This window comes from Hoplias malabaricus, chromosome 3, assembly GCF_029633855.1.
Source record: "Hoplias malabaricus isolate fHopMal1 chromosome 3, fHopMal1.hap1, whole genome shotgun sequence".
NCBI lineage: Eukaryota > Metazoa > Chordata > Actinopteri > Characiformes > Erythrinidae > Hoplias > Hoplias malabaricus.
The window spans coordinates 51556883-51583306 of NC_089802.1; the positions used below are offsets into that span (position 1 = coordinate 51556883).

The 26424-nt window shown below is 38.9% G+C and overlaps 1 protein-coding gene across 2 annotated transcripts; it reads right to left on the minus strand.

The window, feature by feature from the left end:
* Positions 1 to 11972: 11972 nt before the first annotated feature.
* rereb (arginine-glutamic acid dipeptide (RE) repeats b) lies at positions 11973 to 26413 on the minus strand. Of its 2 annotated transcripts, none has more exons than XM_066665272.1 (17): positions 25961 to 26413; positions 24658 to 24706; positions 23255 to 23379; positions 23000 to 23099; positions 22504 to 22602; positions 22263 to 22343; positions 22021 to 22174; positions 21831 to 21923; positions 19993 to 20189; positions 18373 to 18549; positions 18151 to 18261; positions 16263 to 17512; positions 15953 to 16175; positions 14304 to 14997; positions 13818 to 13958; positions 13322 to 13499; positions 11973 to 13047 (listed from the first exon to the last, which is right to left on the minus strand). In XM_066665272.1, the coding sequence occupies exons 1-17, from the start codon at positions 25984 to 25986 to the stop codon at positions 13014 to 13016; spliced, it is 3732 nt and encodes a 1243-aa protein (XP_066521369.1). In that variant the 5' UTR covers positions 25987 to 26413; the 3' UTR covers positions 11973 to 13013. The 2 variants fall into 2 exon arrangements, with proteins under 2 accessions (XP_066521369.1, XP_066521370.1); XM_066665273.1 differs by lacking the exon at positions 25961 to 26413 and adding an exon at positions 25509 to 25587 and having other exon boundaries at positions 24658 to 24702.
* Positions 26414 to 26424: the final 11 nt, after the last annotated feature.

Below are 26424 nucleotides of genomic sequence, written 5' to 3' on the forward strand. Positions count from 1 at the left end.
AAAAGGAGACTGGTTAGGGTTTCTGCCTGCCCAGACTTTCGTCCTGAGACAAAGAGCACAGGAATGTCATGTATCTTCTCCTAAATATTAGATCTCATTGATGCCTTACACCAGGGGTGTCAAACCAGATCCACAGAGGGCCGTGTGGGTGCAGGTTTTCTTTCCAACCATGCAGAAGCCACACCTCATTCAACCTGTTTTTAATCATTGGATCTAATCAATAGATCTTGACTTTCAGTAGTGTGGGGCTTTTGCGTGGTTGAAAAGTACACCTGCACCCACATGGTCCTCCGTGGATTTGGTTTGACACCCCTGCCTTACACTGTGCTCAGATTGCCAATTTATTAACACTGTGCAGCTGAACTAAAGACAAAAATCACAACATCAATGATTTTTGATCCACGTTTAGGTTTTGTTGCTTTATATATATCATCATGATCATTACCATCATTTTCTTTGCCGCATAATCGATTTCAGGGGCATGGGCTTTATATATACATAATTATTATTATCTGGACCAGATGTATCCAATCTCTCCTTTCAGGTTTCCTGAGCCATACAAGTGAAAATGTTCCCTAAGTCTGCAGTAAGCTTGTCTTTGCTTGTGTGATGTAACTGTACACCTATGCCTAGCTATAAGGATTTCAGTCAAGTTCTTCCATGTTCCAAGAGTTTGCAGAGCAGCAGGATCACTTTGATCTTCAACAGACTACTGGGTCTGCTATGAACATTTCTGTGTGGATACACTGACTGAAAAAAACCCTAATTTTTTGTAAAATCTAAATAAAGTGCCACTCAACATTGCTGCTAAAATCAACTAAGCCAACAAAGAGCCAGTGTAAAAAGCAAAAATGGATGATTTGCAACATTACATTTCTTGCAAGAACTTTTTGGTCACAAAAATCTTTTCTCTTTTTTTTGCTATAAATTGTTTCCTTGTTTTGGAAATCAATTTTTTTAAAATTGAGATTATGTATTTGGGCTGGAATATGTGTACATATTATGAACAGTAAAGCATTTTTCAATGAAAAATCACATATAAACCCTAACCTATACCAAAAACGTATTGGTGATTCCAATATCTGAAATGATGCCAACCATGTTACTGGTAGCACCTGTAGAAGTAAATGTTAATATTTTTAATAAATAACTGAAACTGAAGAAAAGGTGTCATTCATTCATTGTCTGTATCCACTTAATTCAGGATCAAAGTGGGTCCAGAGCCTACCCAGAATCACGGTGCGCAATGTGAGAACACACAATTGAGGGGGTGCCAGCCCATCACAGGACGACATTAACACTCTTACCTATGGACACTTTTGAGTAACCAATCCACTTACTAACGTGTGTTTTTGGACCGTTGGAGGAAACTGAAGCACCTGGAAGAAACCCACTCGGACACATGAAGGACTCCTTACAGGCAGTCACCCGGAGCAGGGCTCAAATCCACAACCCCAGGACCCTGGATCTGTGTAAAAGCAACACTACCTATTACACCATCGTGCCACTCCTACAGTAATAAAGAGTTTACATGGCCAGACTCTGCTTTGCTGCTGATCAGAAAGGCTCCCCCATGGCCTTGCATTCTTTAATTCAATTTCAGAAAGTTGGCAAATCTAGATGTGATGGGAGCAGGCATACAAGCAGGAGAGGCTACATAAACACATACACCCCATGGCGATCTTTAGCTCATGTGCAATGTCTTAGTAATGCTAATCTAAATAGATTAAACAAACTCCATATGTGCCACTGAATTTCAGCAATGGGTGCACCTTAAAGTAACAAAATTCATCCATTATAAGGGGTATTTAGGCATATAATAAATCTTGGCAGTTAGTATTTCCTACAATATATACTAAATTCAGTATTACTAGTAAAAGGAAATGAACTTTGGAGCCACTGTAATGCCTTCCTGGAACACTGATAACCACCCTGGTCAGGTGGTTTAGTGCTTGGAAATACGGTTAACACTAGCTTGACTGTACACTCATTGACATGGAAACCAATAGGTTTCCTGTAGAGCAAGATGTTTAATAATTAACTCCTTAAAGATCTATAAGTATTTCAGATTTTTTTTAAATTTAAGTCAATGGAAATAAGACCAAGAAACCTTTGGAACATCTGTATTATAAAGTGAACTCCATACTGATTTGAATAACCAGATGAGAATTTGTAGTTGTACACATAACCTATTTGCAGTTTGTGCTAATGAGATCAAAATAATTACATACATCATTTTTTCCACTTGTGAATTTCAGGGTCGCGGTTGAAAATAATTGTTATATTATCTGTGTTCATTAGGTTGTTTTATCTGATTTTTGTCTCCTTTTGTGATGCCTTTCTGAAGACTTTCAAATCATGAAATAACGATGTCACATGCATTATTAGCAAACCCATGTCAGTGTCTACAGCTGGGATAAACCTACCACCTAGTGGCAAAATACAGTGATAGATGTGTTACAAAAGCACTGAAGAGACAACGGTGTAGTAAAATGGTGTCCTGTTACATGGAAAATGCTTATCATAACATTATTTATATCATCTGTTCTTATCTGCTTTAATCCTCGTAACAAAATTAGTTGAAGTGAAAACAATGCAATATACAAACGTCCTTTCTCTTCCTTTAGAAACTGGATCTTTATCAGTTGTTTTGGGGCTATACACTCTCAGATAAAAAGGCATGGTAGAGGTCAATTATAGTCAATAAAGGTACAGTGTAAATGCACCTTTAAAAAGGTACAGCAGTGGTGTTATGGTCCAGCTGTGTTCCATAAAGGTACGTTCTCTTTTCCAGAAGGAGAGGTGAATATATATTATCTTTCAGTATAGATCCATGTAAAATAATAATAAAAAAACAAAACAAAACAAAAAAAAAAACACAATACAAAAATGGTGAAATTCAAAATCAACACCATTTTAAAATTAACTGTTATAACAGAATAAGGTACAACTATGTTCCCTAATTAAAGGTACAGGAAATGTACCCTTGAGGGTACCATCACAGTGACAGATTTTCTGACAGTGAATATGACATTAAGCTAATATAAATATCTCTCACAACATGAAAATTGTATTGTCCAGTAAGTATGATTAATCACTATCAAAGTAGCCAGCTGAATTAAGAGTTTACAAAATTGGGAATACAGAGGAACAAGAAATACTACCATCACTCAAGGTCTGCTGAGCTTTTTAGTAATAATTTATAGAGTAGGTCTGCACCCTGAAACATTTGTCTGATGGATATTATAGAGGAATTTGATATTAATTCCATATATATGGTGAATTGAATTTAGAAGAACGAACACTAGTAAACGGTAGTTTTCAAAGACAGATATGTCCTCTTTCCCCTGAGAAGTGCTATTTAAGGTGGCATAACTGAATGCTTCTCTTGGTATGACAGCACATACACAGGCCTTCATGTGACCAGAAACATGGCTCTATTTATAACAGGGCAGGAGAGAGGCCCCCCACTCCCACCACACCAGAAGGACAGTCGAACCGCTGGGGACACGCCATGCCAACCCTAGGCCAGCGTTCAAGTATTTAGGAAGCATAATTTACAACTAAAAGGTAAGAAACACCAAGAAAAACCTGATTTCGAACTCTCTCTAAAGCCAGATATCCAAGTGGATTGCCCAGATATGGATGTTTAGATTGGACTTGTTCTCTGAATGTATTGTAGTGCTGTCTACTCATGTTAATCCACTGGATTGATTACAGAGAGCCATACGGTGATCCAAATGTGTTAGTTGCCTAATGTTTGAACAACTGCAGGGACATTAGTTGTATGCCCAACCTGAGCAATTATCAAACCCAGTTATCACTAAATGAGAATTAAGCCTAACACAATGCACACTGTCTGCCAAACACTCCTGTAATATTCTTTGCGTTAAGATTAAACTGACTCAATGTAAACACTGCACCTGTTCTGTGAAAATGTTCTCATGAAATCTTTTGTTGTTATTACAGTAAGAGTAAAGGTCATAACTGTGCTGCTGGATACTTTATAAGCAAGTTTTTCCTTATATAAATCTTTTGGCTTGCCCTCAATCCCCAATTACATAACCATAGGGTCCATAAAGCCAGTTAACTGAGTTAACTGATGTGCTGAATTTGGGCTGAATTTCCTGTACTACATAGTATCTAACATGGCTTCTGTTGATCTGAAGTGGGCATGGCACAGTTACACAACTATATTTGCAGACCGGGTCTAAATGTTAAAGTTACATAAGCAGATGGGGTTCCAATGCTGCTATAAAAACAATATCATTAATTAAATGCTAACAATAATCATATATTGCTTATCATCTAAAAAGACATGCATCTCCAAAATAAACATTTTGTGAGTAGGAATAATTTTATCTATCAATAAAATCAAAGAGAATATATATATATATATATGCGATGACACACACAGGTCATAAAGTTAGAATATAAAGAAAAAGTTTATTTATTTCAGTAATTCCATTCAAAAAGTGAAACTTGTTTATTATACTAATTCATTACACACAGAATGATATATTTCAAGTGTTTATTTCTTTAAATTTGATGATTATAACTGACAACTAATGAAAACCCCAAATTCAGTATCTCAGAAAATTAGAATGTTGTGAAAATGTTCAATATTGAAGACACCTGGTGCCACAGTCTAATCAGCTAATTAACTCAAAACACCTGCAAATGCCTTTAAATGGTCTCTCAGTCTAGTTCTGTAGGCTACACAATCATGGGGAAGACTGCTGACTTGACAGTTGTCCAAAAGATGACCTTTGACACCTTACACAAATAGGGCAAGACACAAAAGGTCATTGCTAAAAGGCTGGCTGTTCACAGGGCTCCGTTTCCAAGCACATTAATAGAGAGACGAAGAGAAGGAAAAGATGTGGTAGAAAAAAAAGTGTACAAGCAATAGGGATAACCGCACCCTGAAGAGGATTGTGAAATAAAACTCATTCAAAAATGTGTGGAAGATTCACAAAGACTGGACTGTAGCTGGAGTCAGTACTTCAAGAACCACCACACACAGACGTATGCAAGACACAGGTTTCAGCTGTCGCATTCCTTGTGTCAAGCCACTCTTGAACAAGAGACAGTGTCAGAAGCATCTCACTTTCAAAAAGGACTGGACTGCTGCTGAGTGGTCCAAAGTTATGTTCTCTGATTAAAGTAAATTTTGCATTTCCTTTGGAAATCAAGGTCCCGGAGTCTGGAGGAAGACAGGAGGGCACAGAATCCATGTTGTGTCAGTGTAAAGTTTCCACAGTCAGTGATGGTTTGGGGTGTCATGTCATCTGCTGGTGTTGGTCCACTGTGTTTTCTGAGGTCCAAGGTCAACACAGCCATCTACCAGGAAGTTTTAGAACACTTCATGCTTCCTGCTGCTGATCAACTTTATGGAGATGCAGATTTCATTTTCCAACATGACATGGCACCTGCACACATTGTCAAAGCCACCAGTACCTGGTTTAAGGACCAGGGTATCCCTGTTCTTGATTGGCCGGCAAACTCGCCTGACCTTAACCCCATAGAAAATCTACGGGGTATTGTGAAGAGGAAGATGCAGTACGCCAGACCCAACAATGCAGAAGAGCTGAAGGACACTATCAGACTCATATCGGACACTACCTGGGCTCTCATAACACCTGAGCAGTGCCACAGACTGATCGAGTTCATGCCACATCGCATTGCTGCAGTAATTCAGGCAAAAGGAGCCCCAACTAAGTATTGAATGTTGAATGTCATGTTCATACTTTTCAGTTGGCAAGCATTTCTAAAAATCCTTTTTTTTTTTGCATTGCTCTTAAGTAATATTCTAATTTTCTGAAATACCAAATTTGGGGTTTTCATTAGTTGTCAGTTATAATCATCAAATTAAAAGAAAAACACTTGAACTATATCAGTCTGTGTGTAATGAATGAGTATATGTAAATAAAGTAATTTTACTAGTACATTCATTATGAGTTTTTGCACAATGTGAAAAACAGCTGATTTGTTCAAATGATGTAAAAAATTGACATACACAAGTTTTTGGCCACTTTAAGAACTGTTAACCATTTTGTTAGCAAGAAAAAAATATATTTTATATCCACATTAAACTGACAGCTAATTCACAAACCCAGTGAAAACACTCACAGACGATAATTTGAACACGCCAGAAATACTACTTATCCAAAAATAACATGACTGATTTGCCAATAAGCTGTTTAAAATAAATGACTAAAAAATCTGATGCAATCTCACTATTCAACAAGTTACTTGGTCAAAAAGCAAAAGACACAAGTGAAAAGAAAACCAGCAGCACATGACTAAATTATGTAGCTTTTTGATATATCAACACGTTTGGTGTCCACCATTTAAATACAGGAGTTCTTAACTTGTGACAGCCTCTTATTGGTTGATTCTTCTAATTGGATAAATATTAGTGTGCTCACTGGCTGATCTCTCTGTTTAAGCATGCATTTGAATGGGGATGCTGTCATTTGCTCACTTTTGTCTTTTAAAAAAATGCCATAAATAGCTATAACAATGTGTAACCTAAAACAGTACATAACATCCTATATGCATGTCTCTTATTGGGGTCTAATTTATAGCCATCTAATCTCAATTCAAACCAATATGAGCTCACAGGAAGGAGCACTTTGTTTACATGACATGTTTTTCTGGAGCAGTGAGGCAGCTGGTGTATTTTGAGAATTTGTTATTGGTGTTTGTCTGATGACCCATACTGACCTCTTGGCAGTGTCTTGTACATATTTGTCCTTGGTGCCACAAGCTCTGGAGTCAGCTTACAGTCCCAGCAGTACCAAACACTCAGAGAAAATTGGCCATTAATATGAAGTAATAGACTTTGAGAAGCTTTTATAAATTTTAAATCATATTGAAAATGCTAAACACAGAGCTAACAGTCCAAATATTATTATGACTAATATTAAAATATATTTGTTCAAGGCTAACGTGCCAAGTGGACATCCCTTTGTTCAATATTTTTTCAAAAATTAATGATATTACTGAAGAATGCCATTAGTTCTGCATCAAAATCTCCCCTCCTGGATCTTGTCAAAGTTGAAGTGAGCTCTATTGCACAATGCTGCTGGGATTTATACCTCTAATAACAAATACGCCTTTTACGTATTATACTTATGCAAATTCTAGAATTTAAAAAAATGTGAAGACATAAGTTTTATTTAAATTTTTTTTAGCTTGGGATATAATTATCATAATAATTCCATAGTCGAAATATTTTGACTGCACATGCCAGATAAAAAAAAAAAAGAAATGAAAAATCAACATTGGACTGTTTTTTTCCCCCCTCCTCCCTCCAGATGCTGGTTCACCCTGTGAAAACTCAGTTATAATGGATGACTTGGAGCACAGTGTTCTGATAGCTGAGCGAGACTGGGACATTTTCTATGAGGAGAGTGAGGAATGCAATATTCAGCAGGCTAGGCTCGCAGGCCAGGATGACTCAGGCCTCAGTGACACGGATGATGAGAAAACCTCCACCCAAGCGCCTGCTCTTCCTCTTCAGACTAACCCTGGAAAACCTGAGAAATGTGATGCTGCAGCCCCAAGGCTGACTACAGAGGATAACTGTGAAACAGGAAATCCATCAGAGGATGCTGAGTGTGTTTGCAATAAAACTGACTTAGGACAGACTGCACCATTCAGCTTGAATCCTACAACATATGCACACTTGACTATAGAAAACAGAATTTATGACATCAGCCCTGGCGACAAGCAAAACAATTCCTCAGGCCCAGAGTACGTTAGAGAGTCTGATCAAAGTCAAAAAGCAGATAAGGCTCAAGAGCTGAATGAGTCAGTCACTTCCAGCTGTGAAGAAAAAGCATTCACAACGGTGTTGGAGAGTTCAGCAACCCCCAAAAAAGAGAAGGAACGCTGGTTTGTGACAGTAAATGATAGTTCTGTCCAGCATAGTGTGTACTCTGGCACACTGGGCCAAAAAAATAGAATAAAAAAAAAAAACTTCAAGAAGCTGGGCCATCAAAGCAGAGCAATGGAAGGGGAATGTCCTCACTCAAATAAGAAGAAAGAAGCAGAAGGAGGAAACATGAAAAAGGCACAAAAAGAACAAAAATGTTTTAAACTTAAAGGTACAGAATGTACTCTCCAAAAATGTACAGAACCTTTATATTTTAATAAACGTCCTGATGGTGTTGATAAAGAAATATTTTCAGGCTCTTCTAATATTCAGCAGGTTAAAGAACCTAGTAAAGAAGCTTATGAAAATGGTTGTGTATTAGATGCTAACTGTACTTTTGCTGTGCAGTGTTTTACTCCAACACATTTTGAAATCAATGATGTTGCTACACAGAACTTAGAACACAATCCCTCACCTTCTCTATATACCAAGTCCTCATCAATTCCCAAGCAAAATTCTCAGTTACAAGCTAACAATTCAGACAGTTTCATGACACAACTTGTAAATGACCAAAGCACAATTAGACGTTTGTCCAAAGAACCTGAATGTATCACAGATATCACCACTCAAAATCAACAAATGACCAAAAGGTTTAGTCCTTTTCCAAATGATCCAAAAGAAAACAAAGAACACCACACCATTTTGAAGAACTCTTCAAACACTACACCTTCAAATAAGCTACAACAACAGCAAGAATATTCAACCCAATTTAACAATGAAGAAGTGTCTCTCCAGGAGACACAGAATCATGAAGCACCCAATGGAAGTCTGGAAACAGCTGTAAATCCATCTCATCCGATATATGCCCTTTCATCCTTTTGGGACAAAATGGAAAGCTTGACGATAAATGACATCTTACATCTTAGAATAACTAATAGTAACTCTCCACTGAGTGGAAGTTTTGGTTCTGAAGACAACAAAGTCAATCTTCGAGATAAATATCTACTACTGGATTGGAAAGACAGCAAACTACAAGAAAGTAGCTTAGTGGATGACACTGCAGATTCAGATTATTTTACACTTTCGGACGACTCTAAACCAGACCGCTCAAGCTGTGAATTCTCAACTCTTTCTGATTTTGATGAGGAGTTCCTTCAAATAATAAACACAAGTACAAACCCTAATTCTGAGCCTCAAAACAGCAAAGAGCAGAGTGAAGTTTCTTTAGAGTCCATCTACAAAACTGACTTTTTACCAAAGGAAGAATTTAAGCCAACATCAGTGAAAAATGAATGTGAAGCAGGAGATCTCATGATGATGTGTCCACAGGGCGGCATACCACTTTACTTGTATCCAGCTACAGAAGCACAAGGCCTATTTCTTACACATGAGCCAGACAATAACAGAAATCTGTTTGAAGGAATAAGGAAAGCACCTTCTCCTGTTTTATCAGTTGACAATGTCCTAGATGATCAACGCTTGCATGATCAGACAAGAAGCCCAGACAGATGCAACTCTGTTGTTTCATTTTATTCCTCAAAAAAGTTGTCTGTGCCTGAGACTTACGATGAATTCTTCTCAGACTTTGCAGTCGGAAATCTTCTCTTTCCTTCTGTAGAAGACCAGACAGTTCCTGTTCCCATCTTCTCATCCTCACGCTCAGTAGTGACAGATCTGGTTTTCCCTGAGGTGGAGGAGCTGATTGACTTGGATATTGAAGATGGTAATTCCCCAATAAGAGTCATGGCTCACTTTGACACTCAGACAGAAAGATCTACAAATTGTTTGGAAGAGCCAAACCTATACTTTTTTGCCAGCCAGAGAAGAAACTGGAGAAACTTTCTCTCCCTGAGAAGTATCAGATTTATAGGGAAGGGAAGTATATGGTGTCAGAAAGTGAGCTCATGGATTTTCCCAAATGAAATAACATCATGGTTCTCGAGAGCCCAGCCAATGCCCCATCTGTTCAATACTGGATACAAGGCCCTGATGCCGTGTATAGAGCAGCAGGAACATGTTCAACATACTGCTTCAGGTAAGTAATCACATTCATAATCACAGGTTTCAATTTTCAAATTCAGCTTTCATCTTCCTGACTTGGTATGTTTTCAGGCAGTTCTTTTTGTAATGATGTTTTCACTGTCATTGTATTGTAGATTAAAAAAGAGGAATCATGAGAAATTCCAATATGTCAATATGTAAAACTTTCTTTTACAGAAAGAGAAAGTATATTGTTTTCTATAAAGCAAGCAGATATTTGCCTTGTTTGCATCGCCTTTGCTTCATGGGTCCTTAAATCGTCAAATCCACAATCTACAGACATGTGGAAAGCAGGTACGTAAAAGCATCTACAGTATTATTTAGTCATGATGATATACTGATAGACATAACACATATTTCTCCTTTTGCATTATCCTCAGCCCTGCTGGCAAATGTGAGTGCCATATCTGCTATCCAGTACCTGCGGCAATATGTGAAAAAGGAAATAACAGAAGATGATGCATGATGTCCACTCTTACAACTTTGCACAAATTCTCAGAAGGGGCCAAAGTGCAACAAAGGGTTAATTTTGCACAAATTCAACTTGGTAGATACACATTATTCCCACACAATCCCAACACATCTCTTCAGCTGCTTAGTATCAACATAACCTTTCAAAAGTTCTGAATCATGTTAATAATTGCCATGGTTTTATTTTTAATTTTTGAAAAACTTTGACCTAGACAGTATTTTAAGACATTTCGTATTAAAATATTTTATGGAACAGTACCTACCTTATTATGTAAGTAATATAATTTTTGCCACATGGTCTGCTGTTCAGACAAGACTTTCTAAATGATTATCATTAGTTTAATTTAATCCTCCATATTATACACGTCTATCATTTTATATGTACCTTCAGCTAACTGGTTTTACACAAATGAAAACAGCAATTTCAAACATTTGAATTCTAGTACAGCTAAACAATAGCTTGGCATTTTGAGAAATAGGGTATAAAAAAAAATAGGGTAGGAAAAACCGATAACTTTGGAATAAATTATGCAAACATATAGGTGCATCTCAATAAATTAGAACATCAGCAAAAAGTTAATATATTTCAGTAATCAAATTCAAAATGTGAAACTCATTATGTAGATTAATTACAAACAGAGTGATCTATTGCAAGCATTTATTTCTTTTAATGTTGATGATTATGGCTTACAGCCAATGAAAACCCTAAAATCAGTATCTCAGAAAATTAGAATAAGTAACACAAAACACTTGCAAAGGTTTCCTAAACCTTTAAAATGGTCCCTTAATCTGGTAATTAAAAGAAACAAATGCTTGAAATAGATCATTCTGTTTGTAATTTATCTATATAATGTATGAGTTTCCGTTTTTGAACTGAATTACTGAAATAAATTAACTTTTGTTGACATTCTAATTATATGTAAAAGAGAGATATTGCTTTAGATATTAGGTTGACATGGACCAGAAAAGGCACTGGTAGGGTTTATGTGATATTGGGACTTAGGATGAGCTAAACATAGCTAAGTTGTGTACTAAACAGAAAGCATGTCATTACATGTTAAATCTTTCAAAAGTTTTGAGAGAAGCTAGTTTTTCCGCCCCAACATTTTAATTTAAACTTAAAAAGAATTAATTTAGTGTTGAGAAGATGACTTTTTGTCTAGCGAACTATATAAGGACAAACTGTCTGTTAATGTTATCATACAGAATTACTAGATAGCTTTTATTTCATCTGAAAATATCAGGAAAAGCAGATTTTGTTTCTAAGACATACTCATTCATTCTTAGCTAATCGTGTCACCTTCTGTGAGGTCTAGCCTTGTAACACTGTATGGGATCAGACTGAGTCTGTTTGGTAAAGTTTCTATTTGACCTATATATACACCAAATAAAACAAATATTTAAAACATAAATTTCAAGGGAGTACTTAGAAGCCATTACATTACTTACATATAAATGCATAAAATGTAAAATACCTGCAACTTAATTTTCAATCATTTCACATCAATGTAAAGCACAAGCACATGTCTGTATCAACTTTATAATAAGAAATCTTTTTGGAAATGAACAATGGAATACTCATTTACAGTTGTATTATTTAAAAAGCAGTTCAGTATTCATGTAAACATACCATTATAATAAGCTAATTCTTTAATAAATTATATATAGCAAGATTGGATAGGCTGGTAACCAATATCCTCATTATTGTTTATATCATAGGAACTATATATTCTCTGGTGTGTATAGACACCTTTTTAACATCAGCTTTTTTGAGTGTGTGTGTTAATAGGTCTAACTGATGTCAACTTGAATAAACAAATAAAAATGACACTCCACATTGTTGTCACAGCTAGCTTTATATTGTTACTTAGACATAATACTATATCCAGGGATATATGACATGATGTCAGTGAATTAGTTATTTGCTATTAATACAGTTTCACTTGTATTGCAATAAACAGTCCAAAACTATTCTCTCTCTTCCTTTGTCTATGTTATATAAACAAATGTTAAAAGGGATAAGACAGTGGAATACAGGTGACATATATGCCAGTTAAGGATTTATCACTACTGTGTTATATAATGATAAGAGTGTCCTCTCTAAGATATATACCTGAAAAGAGGAAGTTAAAGAAAGGTATGATACAGTATGTAAAGCATGCACTTTCTGCACACAGGTTATCTTAACTTTTCAAGCCCAAATCTAACATTGCAACATTTTAATTTACACATGTAATATATTATTTAATACATATAATATTTACAATCTTATAGAGAGTAGGTTTCAATAAATTTTGAAACTCTTTGCTATATTGTGGATATTCAGGATATTGGACAGCACCTCGCAAATACTAAATTAATCTAGTGCTTTAGCACTGTAACAAAGTTATATTAGATTTGCTTTTTTAACAGTAAAAACTGCTAAGTAATATTCATGCATGGAAAACAAAGCCAATGTGCTTGGAAAAGGCTATTCGTACAATACAACAAAGTAGGTCAAACACTTAAGTGCAGAAAAAAGGTAAAACTGATGGCATACAGGTTATCTAAGGGGAAAAAAACAGAGCTAATACCCTGAATACAGAATTTACTCCATAGTCCACAGTGTACATCAATCATTTCAAGACTGCTTATCTCCCTCTTTCTTCAGACGGCTGTTGAACAGATAATACCACAGCATGAGTATAAGAGTGCATAAAAGCTTGCAAAAATATTCAATGCAATGAATTTTAGAACAATATTTGTTAAAATACATTACTAAGTGAGCATAATATTATTAGAAGTACCGATGGAACACTCAGGTAGTGCTTTCAATGGTAACTACACATTTTACAAAAATAAGTCGGTATAAATCTGATACGTAATTACACATTAATAAAAATTGTGTCTGCATTAAACTTTAAGTATGTTTAAGAAGTTGGAGCTCACCTGTAATAGTCTTCTTGGCTTGGAAGTGGGGCACTGTGAAGATGTGCATGTCCATGCAGCCACTGCTGCTCCAGAGCCAGTCTCTGCAGCTCTGCTGACTGTGCCTGCATTGCCTGCAGTTGATGTGCAGCTGACATAGGCCCCAGGGGTCCAGGTATATCTCTGGGAAATCCTGCCGCTAACAGCACAATGCCAAATGGCATAAGCATTAATCACGTTGTACATTCATCATTTTTTTTTTATTTACCTAAAAATGAATTGTTACTAGCTAAGAAGTTGATATCCGATTAGTAAAAAAGTTGTCCATTAACATTGTTAAAAACAAAAACTTAATTTACTCTCTATTGTCTCTAGTTCCATGTTTTTCTTCTTGCAGGTTGGTTTTTACACTGAAATCTGCCACACTCCCTGAACAGCAAAAAACTGCCAAAAAAGTCAGACTAGCAGACAGTTTAGCCAAATAGCTGACTATTTACTGCAACCTGTATGGACTTACCAAAGAGAGGGTGCCGCAGCATTTCATGTTCATGGGGCAGCTCACTCAGCAAAGGGTTAGGAATTGTGCCTGGTGGATAGGGGAATCGGGCCAAAGGTGGACCCGCAGCCAGAGGGTCCACCAGAGGGTGAGGACCTGAACCTGACACAGGGCGGTCACAGAGGTCTGATATTAATTTTCAGACATATGTCTAAACGCAAATTCCAAACTTTCAATAACAATTAATTTGCTCAGAAGTAGAAATTAACATGTAAAAATAAAAGATGTTTCCTTGCCCTGACATACACGTTGAAATATATATATATATAAAAACAGTGATAGTCTACAGAATGACATTTAAATCACATAGCAAAAACATCAGTAACTTTATTAAGGGTTAGAAGAAGATATGTTAAGCTGACAAGTCCTCTGTAACATGTTCATTTAGCTATTCTTCCATCAGATGCTTTGGAATATAGTACAGTAAGTTTGAGTTAAGAGTCTCACCCTGGTTCAGTGGGTCCTGCTGGTGCAGATGGAGGTGGGAGTGAATGTGTGAGTGCTGGTGATGATGTGGTGTTACATTAAGCATCTGTAGCCGTGCGACTGGATCCCCGGCAACAACAGAGGCCGCCATCCTTTCCGCGTGGAGCCGCTCCGCTGTAAGTCGCTCGGCATATGTTATTTCTGGCCGCGGCGGTGCTGCCATGCCTCGTTCCATTGCTGGATGGAATGGGGCAAAAGGATGGGGTCCGGGCACATGAGGAAGTGCCAGGGCTCCGTGGCGGGCGAAATGCTCCATGGGATTGGCTGAAGGGTGGAGTGGTGCCTCAAGCTCTGGTGGCTTTACCTCAAAACCTGGCTTCATTCTCTCTCGGATCTCTCTCTCTCTGAGCTCCCTCAGCTCTCGCTCACGGAGAGCAGGGTCAGCTGCATACAGGCTCTGCATGTGATAGGCCAAAAGGTGATCGCCTGGCCCCAGGGGCACAAAGAAGGGGTGATTGCGGTTGCTGGGTGACATGACATGTGGCCGTGCATACTCGCTGAGTGTGCGCAAGGCTGGGGTGTCTGGGCCCAAATACGGTGGTACTGCAGCCACAGTGGTTGGAGGGGCAGGCTCAAACGAGGTACGGCCTGTCGGCGCATGACTGCTTAGTGTATGTTCACTCAGACGACCATCATGGGAGGAACTGGATGCTCGCTGTGAATTAACAGTAGTAAAAAAAAAATCAGGCAATATAAACAAAACTCATTAAAATATATTTTTCCATTAAAAGGGCTCATATACTGCATTTCTTTCCATAATCATCAAAAATCTGAGCCATTTTTTACTCTACATGAATTTTAGCACTGTAAATAAAAAGTTTTTAATTTTTAAAATAACACCTATCATTCTGCTGATTTCTGATGTTTTTGAATGAAATGCTGAACTTCTCGTTCTATGTCTAGCCAGTAAAATGAGAACATTGCCATCTAGTGTACCTAAGAGCTGTTCAAAGTTCAAATTGTAATTACCAATACCATGACGGTGGGACCTAATGGCACTGTAACACTGTTTTAAATAAAGGACCAAGAGAAAAAAAAAATTCCTACACAATTTTGTCATAGACATCATAAAAACCTGCTGCAATTTTTGAGTAAATTAGGAAATTATATTATGTTGTAGGTCTACAAAAAAGATTGGACCTGTATGTATGAATATCCATCCATCCATTATCTGTAACCGCTTATCCAATTTAGGGTTGCGGGGGGTCCAGAGCCTACCTGGAATCATCGGGCGCAAGGCGGGAATACACCCTGGAGGGGACGCCAGTCCTTCACAGGGCAACACAGACACACACACATTCACTCACACCTACGGACACTTTCGAGTCGCCAATCCACCTGCAACGTGTGTTTTTGGACTGTGGGAGGAAACCGGAGCACCCGGAGGAAACCCACGCGGACACGGGGAGAACACACCAACTCCTCACAGACAGTCACCCGGAGCAGGAATCGAACCCACAACCTCCAGGCCCCTGGAGCTGTGTGACTGCGACACTACCTGCTGCGCCACCGTGCCGCCCTGTATGAATATCTATAATTACAAATAATTAATTTGATTCAAACAAGTTAATCGCTACCATATATAAAAATCCAATGTTATGTGAACTTACAGAAGCTCGGTCCGAGTCTCTCTCTCGCTCTCTCTCACGCTCCCTCTCTCTCTCTCTCTCCCTCTCTCTTTCTCTACCCTGACGAGCACTCTGTTCTGCCTCTCTTCGAATCCTTTCTGCAGCCTCCTCCCGTTTCTTAGCCAGTTTGGAGGAAGCAAGCGGGGTGAAGTAAAGATCTGTCCGAGAGCATGAGTTGTGGCCTCTGTTCAGATGTTTGATGAACCTGTAAATGATAGAAAACAGATGGCAAATTAAACTTCAATTTCCAAAGGCAAAACGCTTTGAAAGTAGAATCTTGATTTACATATACCTTGCTGACTGGCTCGCATGGCTAGGTATATTGACCACTGTGGGTTCTGGGGAGGGGCTCCTGCGAGGAGGTGGTGGGCTTTCACACTCTTCTTCTTCATCTACTGGCTCCTCTTTGATGGTCATTTGTGGGGGGCCAGTGGGAATGCTTGATGTGGAGGAAGTGGAAGGCTGTGAGCCAGGGCAAGGTACAGAGACAGGTACATGTACCGGGACAGGTCCAGGGCCAGGACAAGGAGCTAAGGATGAGGCCACAGGGAATGGAGCAGTGGGTTCAGGCACAGGACGAGAGTTCTGAGAGAGGGGAGGATGAGAACATGTGGCAGTTGGAGGTGGGCCAACAAGATGGCTTTTGACTGGATGATTTTGAGATTGAGTCAGCACAGGAGGCTGAGGTGGATGAGGCTGGGGCATGATATGGAGTGGAGGGAGCTGAGAGCAGGGTGGGTGTTGGGCAGGTAGGGAGGCTAGAGGCTTTAGTGCTGGTGGTGGAGGCAAATTATGATGGATCTGGAGGAATGGAGGAGAAGCAGGGAGGTGAGGAGGAGGATGCTTGTGAGAAGACGGGATTGGGGTGGTTGGTGGGGGTTTGACTTGAGACGCAGATACTGCAGGCTGAGCAGGATGGAGGCTTTCCCGCTGATGGTGTAGAGGCTTTGGAGGGAAGCCATGAGTGGAATTGGATCCTGGTGGATGGTTCTGGTGCTGGCTGGGATGGGGATGATATTGTGAGTTTGGAGGTAAGGGTTGTCCCTGTCCTAGGAGAGGACCAGGACCTGGTCCTGGGAAAGAGGAGGTCCCAGAGTGAGGCTGGGAGTTGGCTGGCCCCTCTGGGACTCTTGGAGCCCTTCTCTGAGCTACTACAGATGGATCATCTTGGGACACATCTACAGGTATGACAACCCTTGAAGTGGTGGTGGTGGTGATGGTAGAGGTGATGGAGGAAACTCCAGGGGAATGTACACTTGAAGGTGACAGCTGAGATGGTATAGGGGATGGTGTTTGAGGCAAGGCAGGCGTAACAGGTGCAACTGCAGGCTGCTGGACTGCGGCCTGTGGACCAGATGGAGGTGGAGGGACAGGGGAGTCAGAATCACTCTCATTGGCCTGCATTGGGCTGGCCAAGCTGGGTGAGGAGCTACGATTGTCCTGGTCTATGTCTTTAGTATCACTGCTGCCATCATCATTAGCACTACGACTATCTGAGCTTTCACCTTCACCCTCTCCTTCTGACTGCGAGTCCAGACCCTCCTGAAAAAGAGAAGCCACAACCAGCATGTTACATCTCTTTGTAGTGCAGTGTGTGGTGTGCCATAGTCTTTGTTCACTCTAGAAAAATAAATTGGTATGGCAGTATGTATCAGATTCAAAAAACCCATCCAACATTAGAATATATGTGAGAGAGAAAGAATATATAGAAAATTTATAGAATAAAAAGCAACAAAACTTCAGATAGTTACAAAAACAGTGTTGTTCTTATTTATTCTTTTTTTCTTCTTCTTTGTATACTTTTATTAACACTCTTGGGTCATTGAACATGCCTATTCATCAAATGATGTTAATACATGTGTTTTGTAATATCTTTGTGATGTAGTATCTGTGTGAATGCAGCACAAAAACAGTGGACACTTGCCTGTTAAGGTATGTTTTCAAAAGAAGAAAAAAAATTCTAAATGATTTGAATGATTCAAAATGGTTAAGACACAAATGAAATCACAATTTATTAATGTGTGTTTGTATTAATTCTAAAGGCAACTCTTATTGCCAGATAATTTTTTTCAACTAGCCTAAGACTCTAATGGTGCATAACACCTTTATTTCATAAACCACTCTGAATGTGCAAGTGTACAGCTTAATGTAACATCACATAAGACTAATGCTGTCTGCACCTGATTCTTGGATCTCTTTATGGTTTTTCTTTCTGGTTCATCTGTATCTGGGGCACCAGTCTCCCTCTGCCTCTTAACTCCTTTTACTAGGGAAGTTTCCACTTTTATTTTCTGAAAGTAGAAAAGAAACAAAACTAAAAGTTAATTAACTTCAGCAGTCAATAAACAGGTAAGTAACTCATTACTCTTCTATAAAATCAGCAGTAAAATTAAAATTATTACCTTGTTGGCCTTTCCAGCAACACTAGTTTTGGCGTCAGCACTGGATGCCCTGGTTGTCATAGCAGATGAACTTGTTTTGGGGGTGTGCCCACTATTTCGAACATCATCATGTGAGGGAGACAGTCCCCTATCTGGACTTCCTGTCAGCCTGTTCCGTCCACTTCTGAGAGATGACATCTAGCAACAGATTAAGTGCAATTATTTAAAAGGAAACATATTATGAAAAAAATGGAGCATCTACCAACCCATAAACAATGAAATAAGAGCACCTACTCAGTTTTTGTGTAGGCTACTTATGTCAGACAATGTAGGATATGAGCTATTTTGATTTTGATGTCTAATGTTGAAAATGTAGGATAGTCCCTCATCCTGGTCTGAATCTCTCCAATCATAGTGCTGAACCACACTTATGTGAGAGCACAATGACAATGATAGAAAGAGCAGAACAGTGTGGAGAAATAAGATTACTGTGTAAAAATAGCAAAAACAATAATAAAGAAAATCAAGAGAAAACCAGACTTGCTTCTCTTCACTCCTCAGCTCTAACTTAGAACTAAGCTGTAGCTCATTCTCATTAAAAACAGGTGTTGAAACCAGTCATTCAGAACAGGGTGAAAAAAGTGTGTTGTTTTACCCTTATAGTATTTAATTACATTATTTGGGAACTGAGGATGCTAAAGTTTTGCAAGTGTAACTTGGTACAAGACTTCAGCTGCTAAACAGTCTGTGGTTGACATTGCTTGATCTGGACAGTCAAGCACAAGCACACAAACAGACACACACACACACACACAATACTATGCCCCTTTTTGTTTATGATGTAGCATAAACAAAAAGGGGCAAAATATTGCTGAAATAACCATGGACTTATCCATGGACAGATCATATCTGTCTAAAATCCAAATGTCTGCCTTGCCCTACACATACTGATATCTATCCAGATTTATTTAAGTCGCACAATATTTAAAAAAGTAGATGAAAAAAGACCCAAATTGTTTGCAATCTTGCACGGAAAAATAATATTTTGTTTGAATTATTGGAAAATTCTCTCATGACAAAGTGATGACCAACTACCTATTTTTTTTTTTTTTTGCTTGCTAAGACTAAGGCTTTGGTGAATGCTACTTTTATCCTTAATTTTAAATAGCTTATAGTACAATGCTTCAAAAAGGTGTGACAAATTTTTATACACCTTTTACTGTAAAACCTGTACCTTTGATGTTTGTTGCAGGCATCAATTTCAAATCTTGTTTATATTTACAAAACATAATCAAGTTGGTAATTGAAATCATTGGAAATATTCCTTCTTTATAATTTTGCCAGTTAAATAAATGTTCAAAAATATTATATTAAAAAAATCACAGGTTGTTGTTTTTATTGCATTTACAGCATTTTTCATACAACTATGTTCATGGAAATGGGGTTTGTATATGATAAGTAACTATTAATTAATTATTATTTTGGAGAAAAAAAATATTAATGTGATTTTGTCAATTCCTGTCATTAAAACCAATGAGAGTGATAGGTATAGATTCAAACTTATAAATACAGAATGAAAAGAGAGCATAAAATAGTAAAACTGAATAACAAAAAACAGAAGGAATGGAAACATTAACTCACTGGTGCTCTGCTGCGCCGTGTTTTCATCCCATGCCGGCCGCTCAGCCCCTCCTCCTCTTCTCGGACAGGCTTGAACAAGTAGGGCGGGTCGGATGGTTTGGCTGCAGGAGGCAGGCGTCTGTGCTTGCTAAAGTGGGAATGGCAGCTGGAGCATAGCAGGAAGTTGTCACGGCCTCCGTGATGCCAGTCCTTTGAGTCTGGGAGAATATTGCAGTCAATCAGTAGCAGAAAATTAACACAAAAGTACAAAAACACAGCCTGGTGGCTAACAATGTTGAAAAGAGTATGAAAAAACATATGCAAACATTTTTAGAAAGTAACTAAACACTCCTGCTCTCTGCCTGTTTTTTTTTTTTTTTTTACTTTAAATATTTTCTTAGGGCGGCACAGTGGCGCAGCAGTCACACAGCTCCGGGGCCTGGAGGTTGTGGGTTTGATTCCCGCTCCAGGTGACTGTCGGGTGAGGAGTTGGTGTGTTCTCCATGTGTCCGCATGGGTTTCCTCCGGGTGCTCCGGTTTTCTCCCACAGTCCAAAAACACACGTTGGTAGGTGGATTGGTGACTCAAAATGGTCCGTAGGTGTGAATGTGTGAGTGAATGTGTTGCCATGTGAAGGACTGGCGCCCCCTCCAGGGTGTATTTCCGCCTTGCGCCCAATGATTCCAGGTAGGCTCTGCACCCACCATGACCCTGAACTGGATAAGCAGTTACAGATAATGAATGAATGAAATATTATCTTTAATTATTCATAGTTCACAATGAAACCATAAGCTGTCACCCAGGTGGGGGTGGAAGGCAGAATGGAATAACAGCCATAAAAACCAATGTCTAAAACTTTGGACTTGCCCTACATTTAAAAGAACACAAAGCAGCATAAGGTATACTCTCCTTATAAATAATAAATTGGCTTGTTAATTATGGTGCAAGTGCACTATCAAGGAGAGCGTTTCTCAAAATGTGTGGCGCACCTCCCCTGAGGGGCACAGAAGCACTCCACAGGGGTGAGCATGAACAGGGAAAATGTAGCACGGAGCTAATGTTCTGATAATGGAATATTTTTCATGGCGGAACACGAAACAAAGATATGACTTCTCAAAAATGTATTTGTTCATCTTTCTCACAAAACATGAGCATTTAAACATTTTTTTGCATAGATAGAATAAATTTGATTGCACTTTTCTCTGTTTCAGAAATAGCACACAGACTGATGGAACTATCCAGAGATGTCACTAACAGTGGTTTGATAAAGTTGATCAACGTAACAGTAATTACTGAAATTAAGTTACAAGAAACAGTCAAGGGCTTGATATTATTTCAGCAAAGTTAAACTTTGTGACCATTTAGTTGGTGTTAGGGCATGGGGAGCATGAAAATTGTTCTTCTTTCCAAGGGGAATGACAGAAATATTCTGAAAAAAGACAAGTTTGCTTGACAGTTTAGTCATGCATGATCTATTAGCTTTTGCTTGTTTTTTTAGCTTTTGGTGACTTAAGCAGAAGACAACACTAGAGAAAAATGTTTCAGGAAGGTTATTCAAATGACACCCCCTGCACATGTACATTGCATGCACATGAAAAAGTAAACCAATATTAGGAAAAAACAGAAGATTTAAAATTTAATGACATTTAATTACATGGAAGTGCACTACCCTATATGCCACTGAGGCGCACTGCATGTTAAATGTACACCTGGATTAAGCTTGGTGAAGTATAATAATGTTAATGATACATTACATCAGAGTCCCAAATTCAATTAAGAACAGCTCTTTAGTCCATTAATTACAGCAGTATGGAAGAAAATTCGGCAGCGACCAGTGGTGACAGGGGAGATGTACTTACTTGTAGTTAGACAGTGGCTGCAAGCTTGACCTTTGCCCCCCTGCTCACTGTCCTCACTATCCAGATCGTCCTCACTGGCGGAACTGAGCTCCACTACAGTACGAGACAGAGAGAAAGTGAGAATGCAGGCATGAAATGTATGCTACTAACTAGACACAAAAGGTCACATAATATATAGTGAACAACTCACTGGAGGATGTGCGAGAGGTAGTGTTGGCAGCAGCTGCAGCATTGCGGGTTTTGACCTTGCGTGATGTTGGTTGCCTGTGGTGCTGCCGTGGAGGTCGTGACCCCACAGCTTCAGGAGTTTTCTTCCAGTAGTAGTAGAATGTAATCAACTCACCCTGCAGGCGGAAGCAAACAGTAAAAGATGACCTTTAGTCCTTTTAAGGGAGATCTATCTAGAAAGTATATTTTAAAATTTCTTCTTACCGTTTTCTTACTGGGTAGAAGATCTTTGCGGATCCTGAAAAAGTTTTTGCCATACTGCCTGAGGCCTTTGATGAACCTTTTCTGTAATTATCAAAAAAATATTAGAATGAACAACATTACCATGTACATATATTTTAATACAGCATGTGTGTATAATGCCTGGTATTTCAACTAAGCATCTTTATGACATACAAAATGTAATGTAAAAAAGGATACTTTATTATGAAAAATGTTTTCTCACCACTTCATCCTCTGACCAACATTTCTCAATAAGCTTAGGAACTGGTTTCTTGACCAAGCACTGCAGAGCTTTGGCTGCATCATACTGGCTTTCGTGGAGCTGAAAAAGATAAAAACATTTATTATGAAAACTTTGAAACCCTTCTCTGAAACTTCTGAAACCTAATTAGCTTTCAACATATTAACTCAATGTAAATAAAATAACCATAACACTGTTTAACAGACTAAATATAGATCATTGTTATTTAACGACATATTTAACACTACCACTAAGCAATACTTTGTCCCCAAACTTTAGGAGTAATATGATTATTACACAGAGTTAACCACAATAATTAAATCTTTTATTTTTATTTTTTGCCTACAAAACAGAATGTGTTTTCTTTTTTCCAGACTGTTGAGGTTAAATTATCACAAATCAAATATATATATATAAAAAAAAAATTATAGCGTTCTTTAAATGTACAAGACACTGGAAATATTTTCACATAACTGACCGTATTTAAAGCGTTCAGCGTGGTATCATCACGGGAGGCTGCCAGACATCCATCCTCGGTAGAGCCTCCATCACACATCCCTGCAAATGCTGCCATGCTCCTGATTAGACAATACAGATGACAATACATTAACAAAACAGTCAGGAATGAGCTGTCTTTCAAGTTGCAGCCAATACATGCCCATGGCTTTTGCCTAGATGTCAGCTGTTCAAAGTTAAGAAGACATATTTAGCATTCAAGACAGTGTTTATTCACCTGGCAGCACGCAGGTACATGAGCAGATCACAGTCATTGACTCCTGGAGTCCAAACCAGCTCCTCTTTCTCTGTGACTGATTCTGACCCAGGAGCAGGAAGTGGATGAAGCTCGGGAAGCTTGGCCTACATATACAAACAAACACAATGCAATTCATGTGTGCACTTTTCCTAAAATTTGTCATGCATGTAGAATGTAGGTTTTGCATGTTTTTTTTTAAATATGTCTGAATGTACCTTGAAAAGATGTTATATTGAAGGCAGCATAGGTTGTTGTATGACCGTTTTAGCATAAATGTTGCAGTTGAGAATTACCTGTGAATTACCAATCCCAGGCTATAACAGATCCTGGCTTGCTGATATTAACTGTCTAGATGGTTTCTCTCAGATGCCTCTGAATTCAGAAAACCCAACAGCATGTCTGATCAATTTTAACTGGCATCTGTACATGCAATGGTGTATTGCAGTGCTTGACATTCATTCATTCATTATCTGTAACTGCTTTTCCAATTCAGGGTCGCAGTGGGTCCGGAGCCTAGAGGGGGCAACAGTCCATCACAGAGCGTCACACACTCTCACATAATGATACGTTTTGAGTCGCCAATCCACCTACCAACATGTGCTTTTGGACCGCGGGAGCAAACCGGAGCACCCGGAGGAAAACCACGTGGACATGGGGAGAACAAACCAAACTCTTCACAGACAGTCACCCTGAGCGGGACTTGAACCCCAACCTCCAGGGTCCTGGAGCTGTGTGACTGCAACACTACCTGCTGCGCCACCATGCCACCCCCAATGCTTGACAAAGGTTTGCCAAAGTTATCTTCAGCCCATATCAACAGGAAATGAATGCCAATTTTTGATGCTATGCTCTCTGAGGGACCAGACATCACAATAATCCCTTAAAGGCCTTGGCTTTAATCACTTACATTCCATCTTTTAAATATGTTATGAACATAGAGAGTAAAATAAACTAATCTTTTCCTACATGCTACTTTTAAAGCAAATCATTATGATAATCATTTTTAGACAAATAAAACTGACAAGACAAAACATAAAATTTTGTATGCATACTGTCTGCAATGAAATACCAGTCAAAGTAGATTTGGAAATCACTGGGTTTTTTTTTTTTTTTTTTTGCTTGAGAAAGCCATATCAAATGTGCTCCTCATTTGTGAACACACTACAGAGAATATTAAAATATACAGCGAAACTAAAATCAAGATTCCAATAAAAACATAGAGGAAGAGTATAGAGAAACTAAGGCACATGAATGTTACTCTTGTCCCCAGTAGTAATTGAACAAAAATATATATACTGTTCAACTGCTAATATTTTGACATGATAAATTCTTTTCTCCACTTTAACAGGCTTGAAATATACTATTTAGTATTTTTCACCAACCTGATGGCTTGGACCCACTCGAATCTCTCCCTGTGTGCTGTTCAGCTGCCTGAAACAGAAGAGTTTTTCAGTCTCTGAGCTAGGTTTGAAAACATGCAGCTCAGAGCTGTGTATGGATGTTATTGTCCAGAAAACAAAGCCTTCATAGAAAAGATAGCAGATTTAATGCCAGTGATATTCTGCCAGCAATTCAAAGAAGCGTATGAGACACAGTAAGTAAGAAATGGTCGAAAAGGGACAAATTCAAAATGAAATTCACAACATTGAATATAAGACCAATTTAACATATTCAATTGCGTATGTCTAATGTCAACTTTTGCTATTGTGGTGCTATTGTGCTTCTAGGAGAAGTTGAGCTTTAGTAAATCTGCAGAAAGTGAGCAAGAGTTCATTCCAAAGTTTCATTTATAACAATTACGGATATGAAGAACACACATACACACAAAAAAGAAATTACTACACACATATAACAGTATATCTTTGTCCATCCTGTGGACTTCAACGAATACACACGCGATACATGCATAAAATACACAAATGATACATGCATAAAACTGACTGAGAGACGAGTCCCAGAGAGAGAGAGAGAGTGTGTGTGTGTGTGTGTGTGTGTGTGTTTGGGAACACTGAGAAAAGTTTGAGCCCTGTTATGGCGGACGCCTCGTTGACGTTTCCACCCTTTTAAATCGCCTCATTTTTTAGCGTTAATCACAACATGTTGTTTGCCTATCAGCGGTCTTCAGGATCAATGCTAGTCCCACCCTATCAGCACCAGCGGCCAATGAGGCCTCGGCCCCGTTCCCTCCAAAGGTTATATAAACAGGGCTTAAACATGGATCTCTTCAACTTACAAACCACTCGCTTCTGCAGATGTGAGCACAGTGCAACACAACAACAATTTTCGTACTTTAACATACTAAATGGACATGCACGAATTCGCGGTGCTAAATGTAACCGGTGTTTGCTAACGCCACGGATTAATAATAACCGGTGCGGAGAGATTTCCTCCCTCGGGAATAATTAGTCTGTTAACACACCAACTAACTTAACTTGTAGGCTTAATGTTCGCTAAAATAAGCAGCACATAATTAAATGATCATTTATATCAGCCCATTTTTCGCTGTTGTCAGTGAGCTACGGACGTTAGCCTTCGTCTCTGTGGGTAGCCGAGCGAGGAAAGCTGTCAAGTTCATAACCGTCTCTATATTCACGGGCGAACAAGTACCGACGGCGTCTGGCGACAAAACAGTAAAGCAAATTTCAAAATATCAAACCGGGGTGAAGAGAAAGAAAGCGAACAAACCTTCGAGGACTAAACAAGTCGTCCATAGCGGTGGCTCTGGTTGTGTTTACAGTTTGTTTGGTTCTGCAGAGGCTCAAAACTATGCTATTCCTCCTATTTCATACTCCTCAAAATGGAGGCTACGCGGAGTATTTTTTCCGAGCTCAGCCGATGACCTCAGTCTTCACGCACAGCCCACAGAGACCGAGATCCTCTTCCATAAGCAACACTGAGCATGTCCGCCACTGCCGTCGCTAATGCAATCATCCCGAGTACGTCTGTCCGTCCTTACAGCCACAGAGAATCAGGACAGACAGATTACTGAGGGGGCGAGGTGTGTTTAACTGTTAAAGCGACGGTCTATATTACAGCCACACATTTGCAGACACGAGCTTTCCCACTGCTCTGTAAATACCGCAACGTTAACCGTCTTATCCCAGCGCACTTATTTAGAGCACTTCAAATGTACACTACAGCTCACTTGT

Coding starts and splice junctions, on each gene's coding strand:
- rereb (XM_066665272.1), bottom strand. CDS start 25,986: ATGGACGACTTGTTTAGTCCTCGAAG. Junction 18,262..18,372: donor TTGCTGGAAAGGCCAACAAG/GTAATAATTTTA, acceptor TTCTACTTTCAG/AAAATAAAAGTGGAAACTTC. Junction 13,500..13,817: donor GCTGCGGCACCCTCTCTTTG/GTAAGTCCATAC, acceptor TTGTGCTGTTAG/CGGCAGGATTTCCCAGAGAT.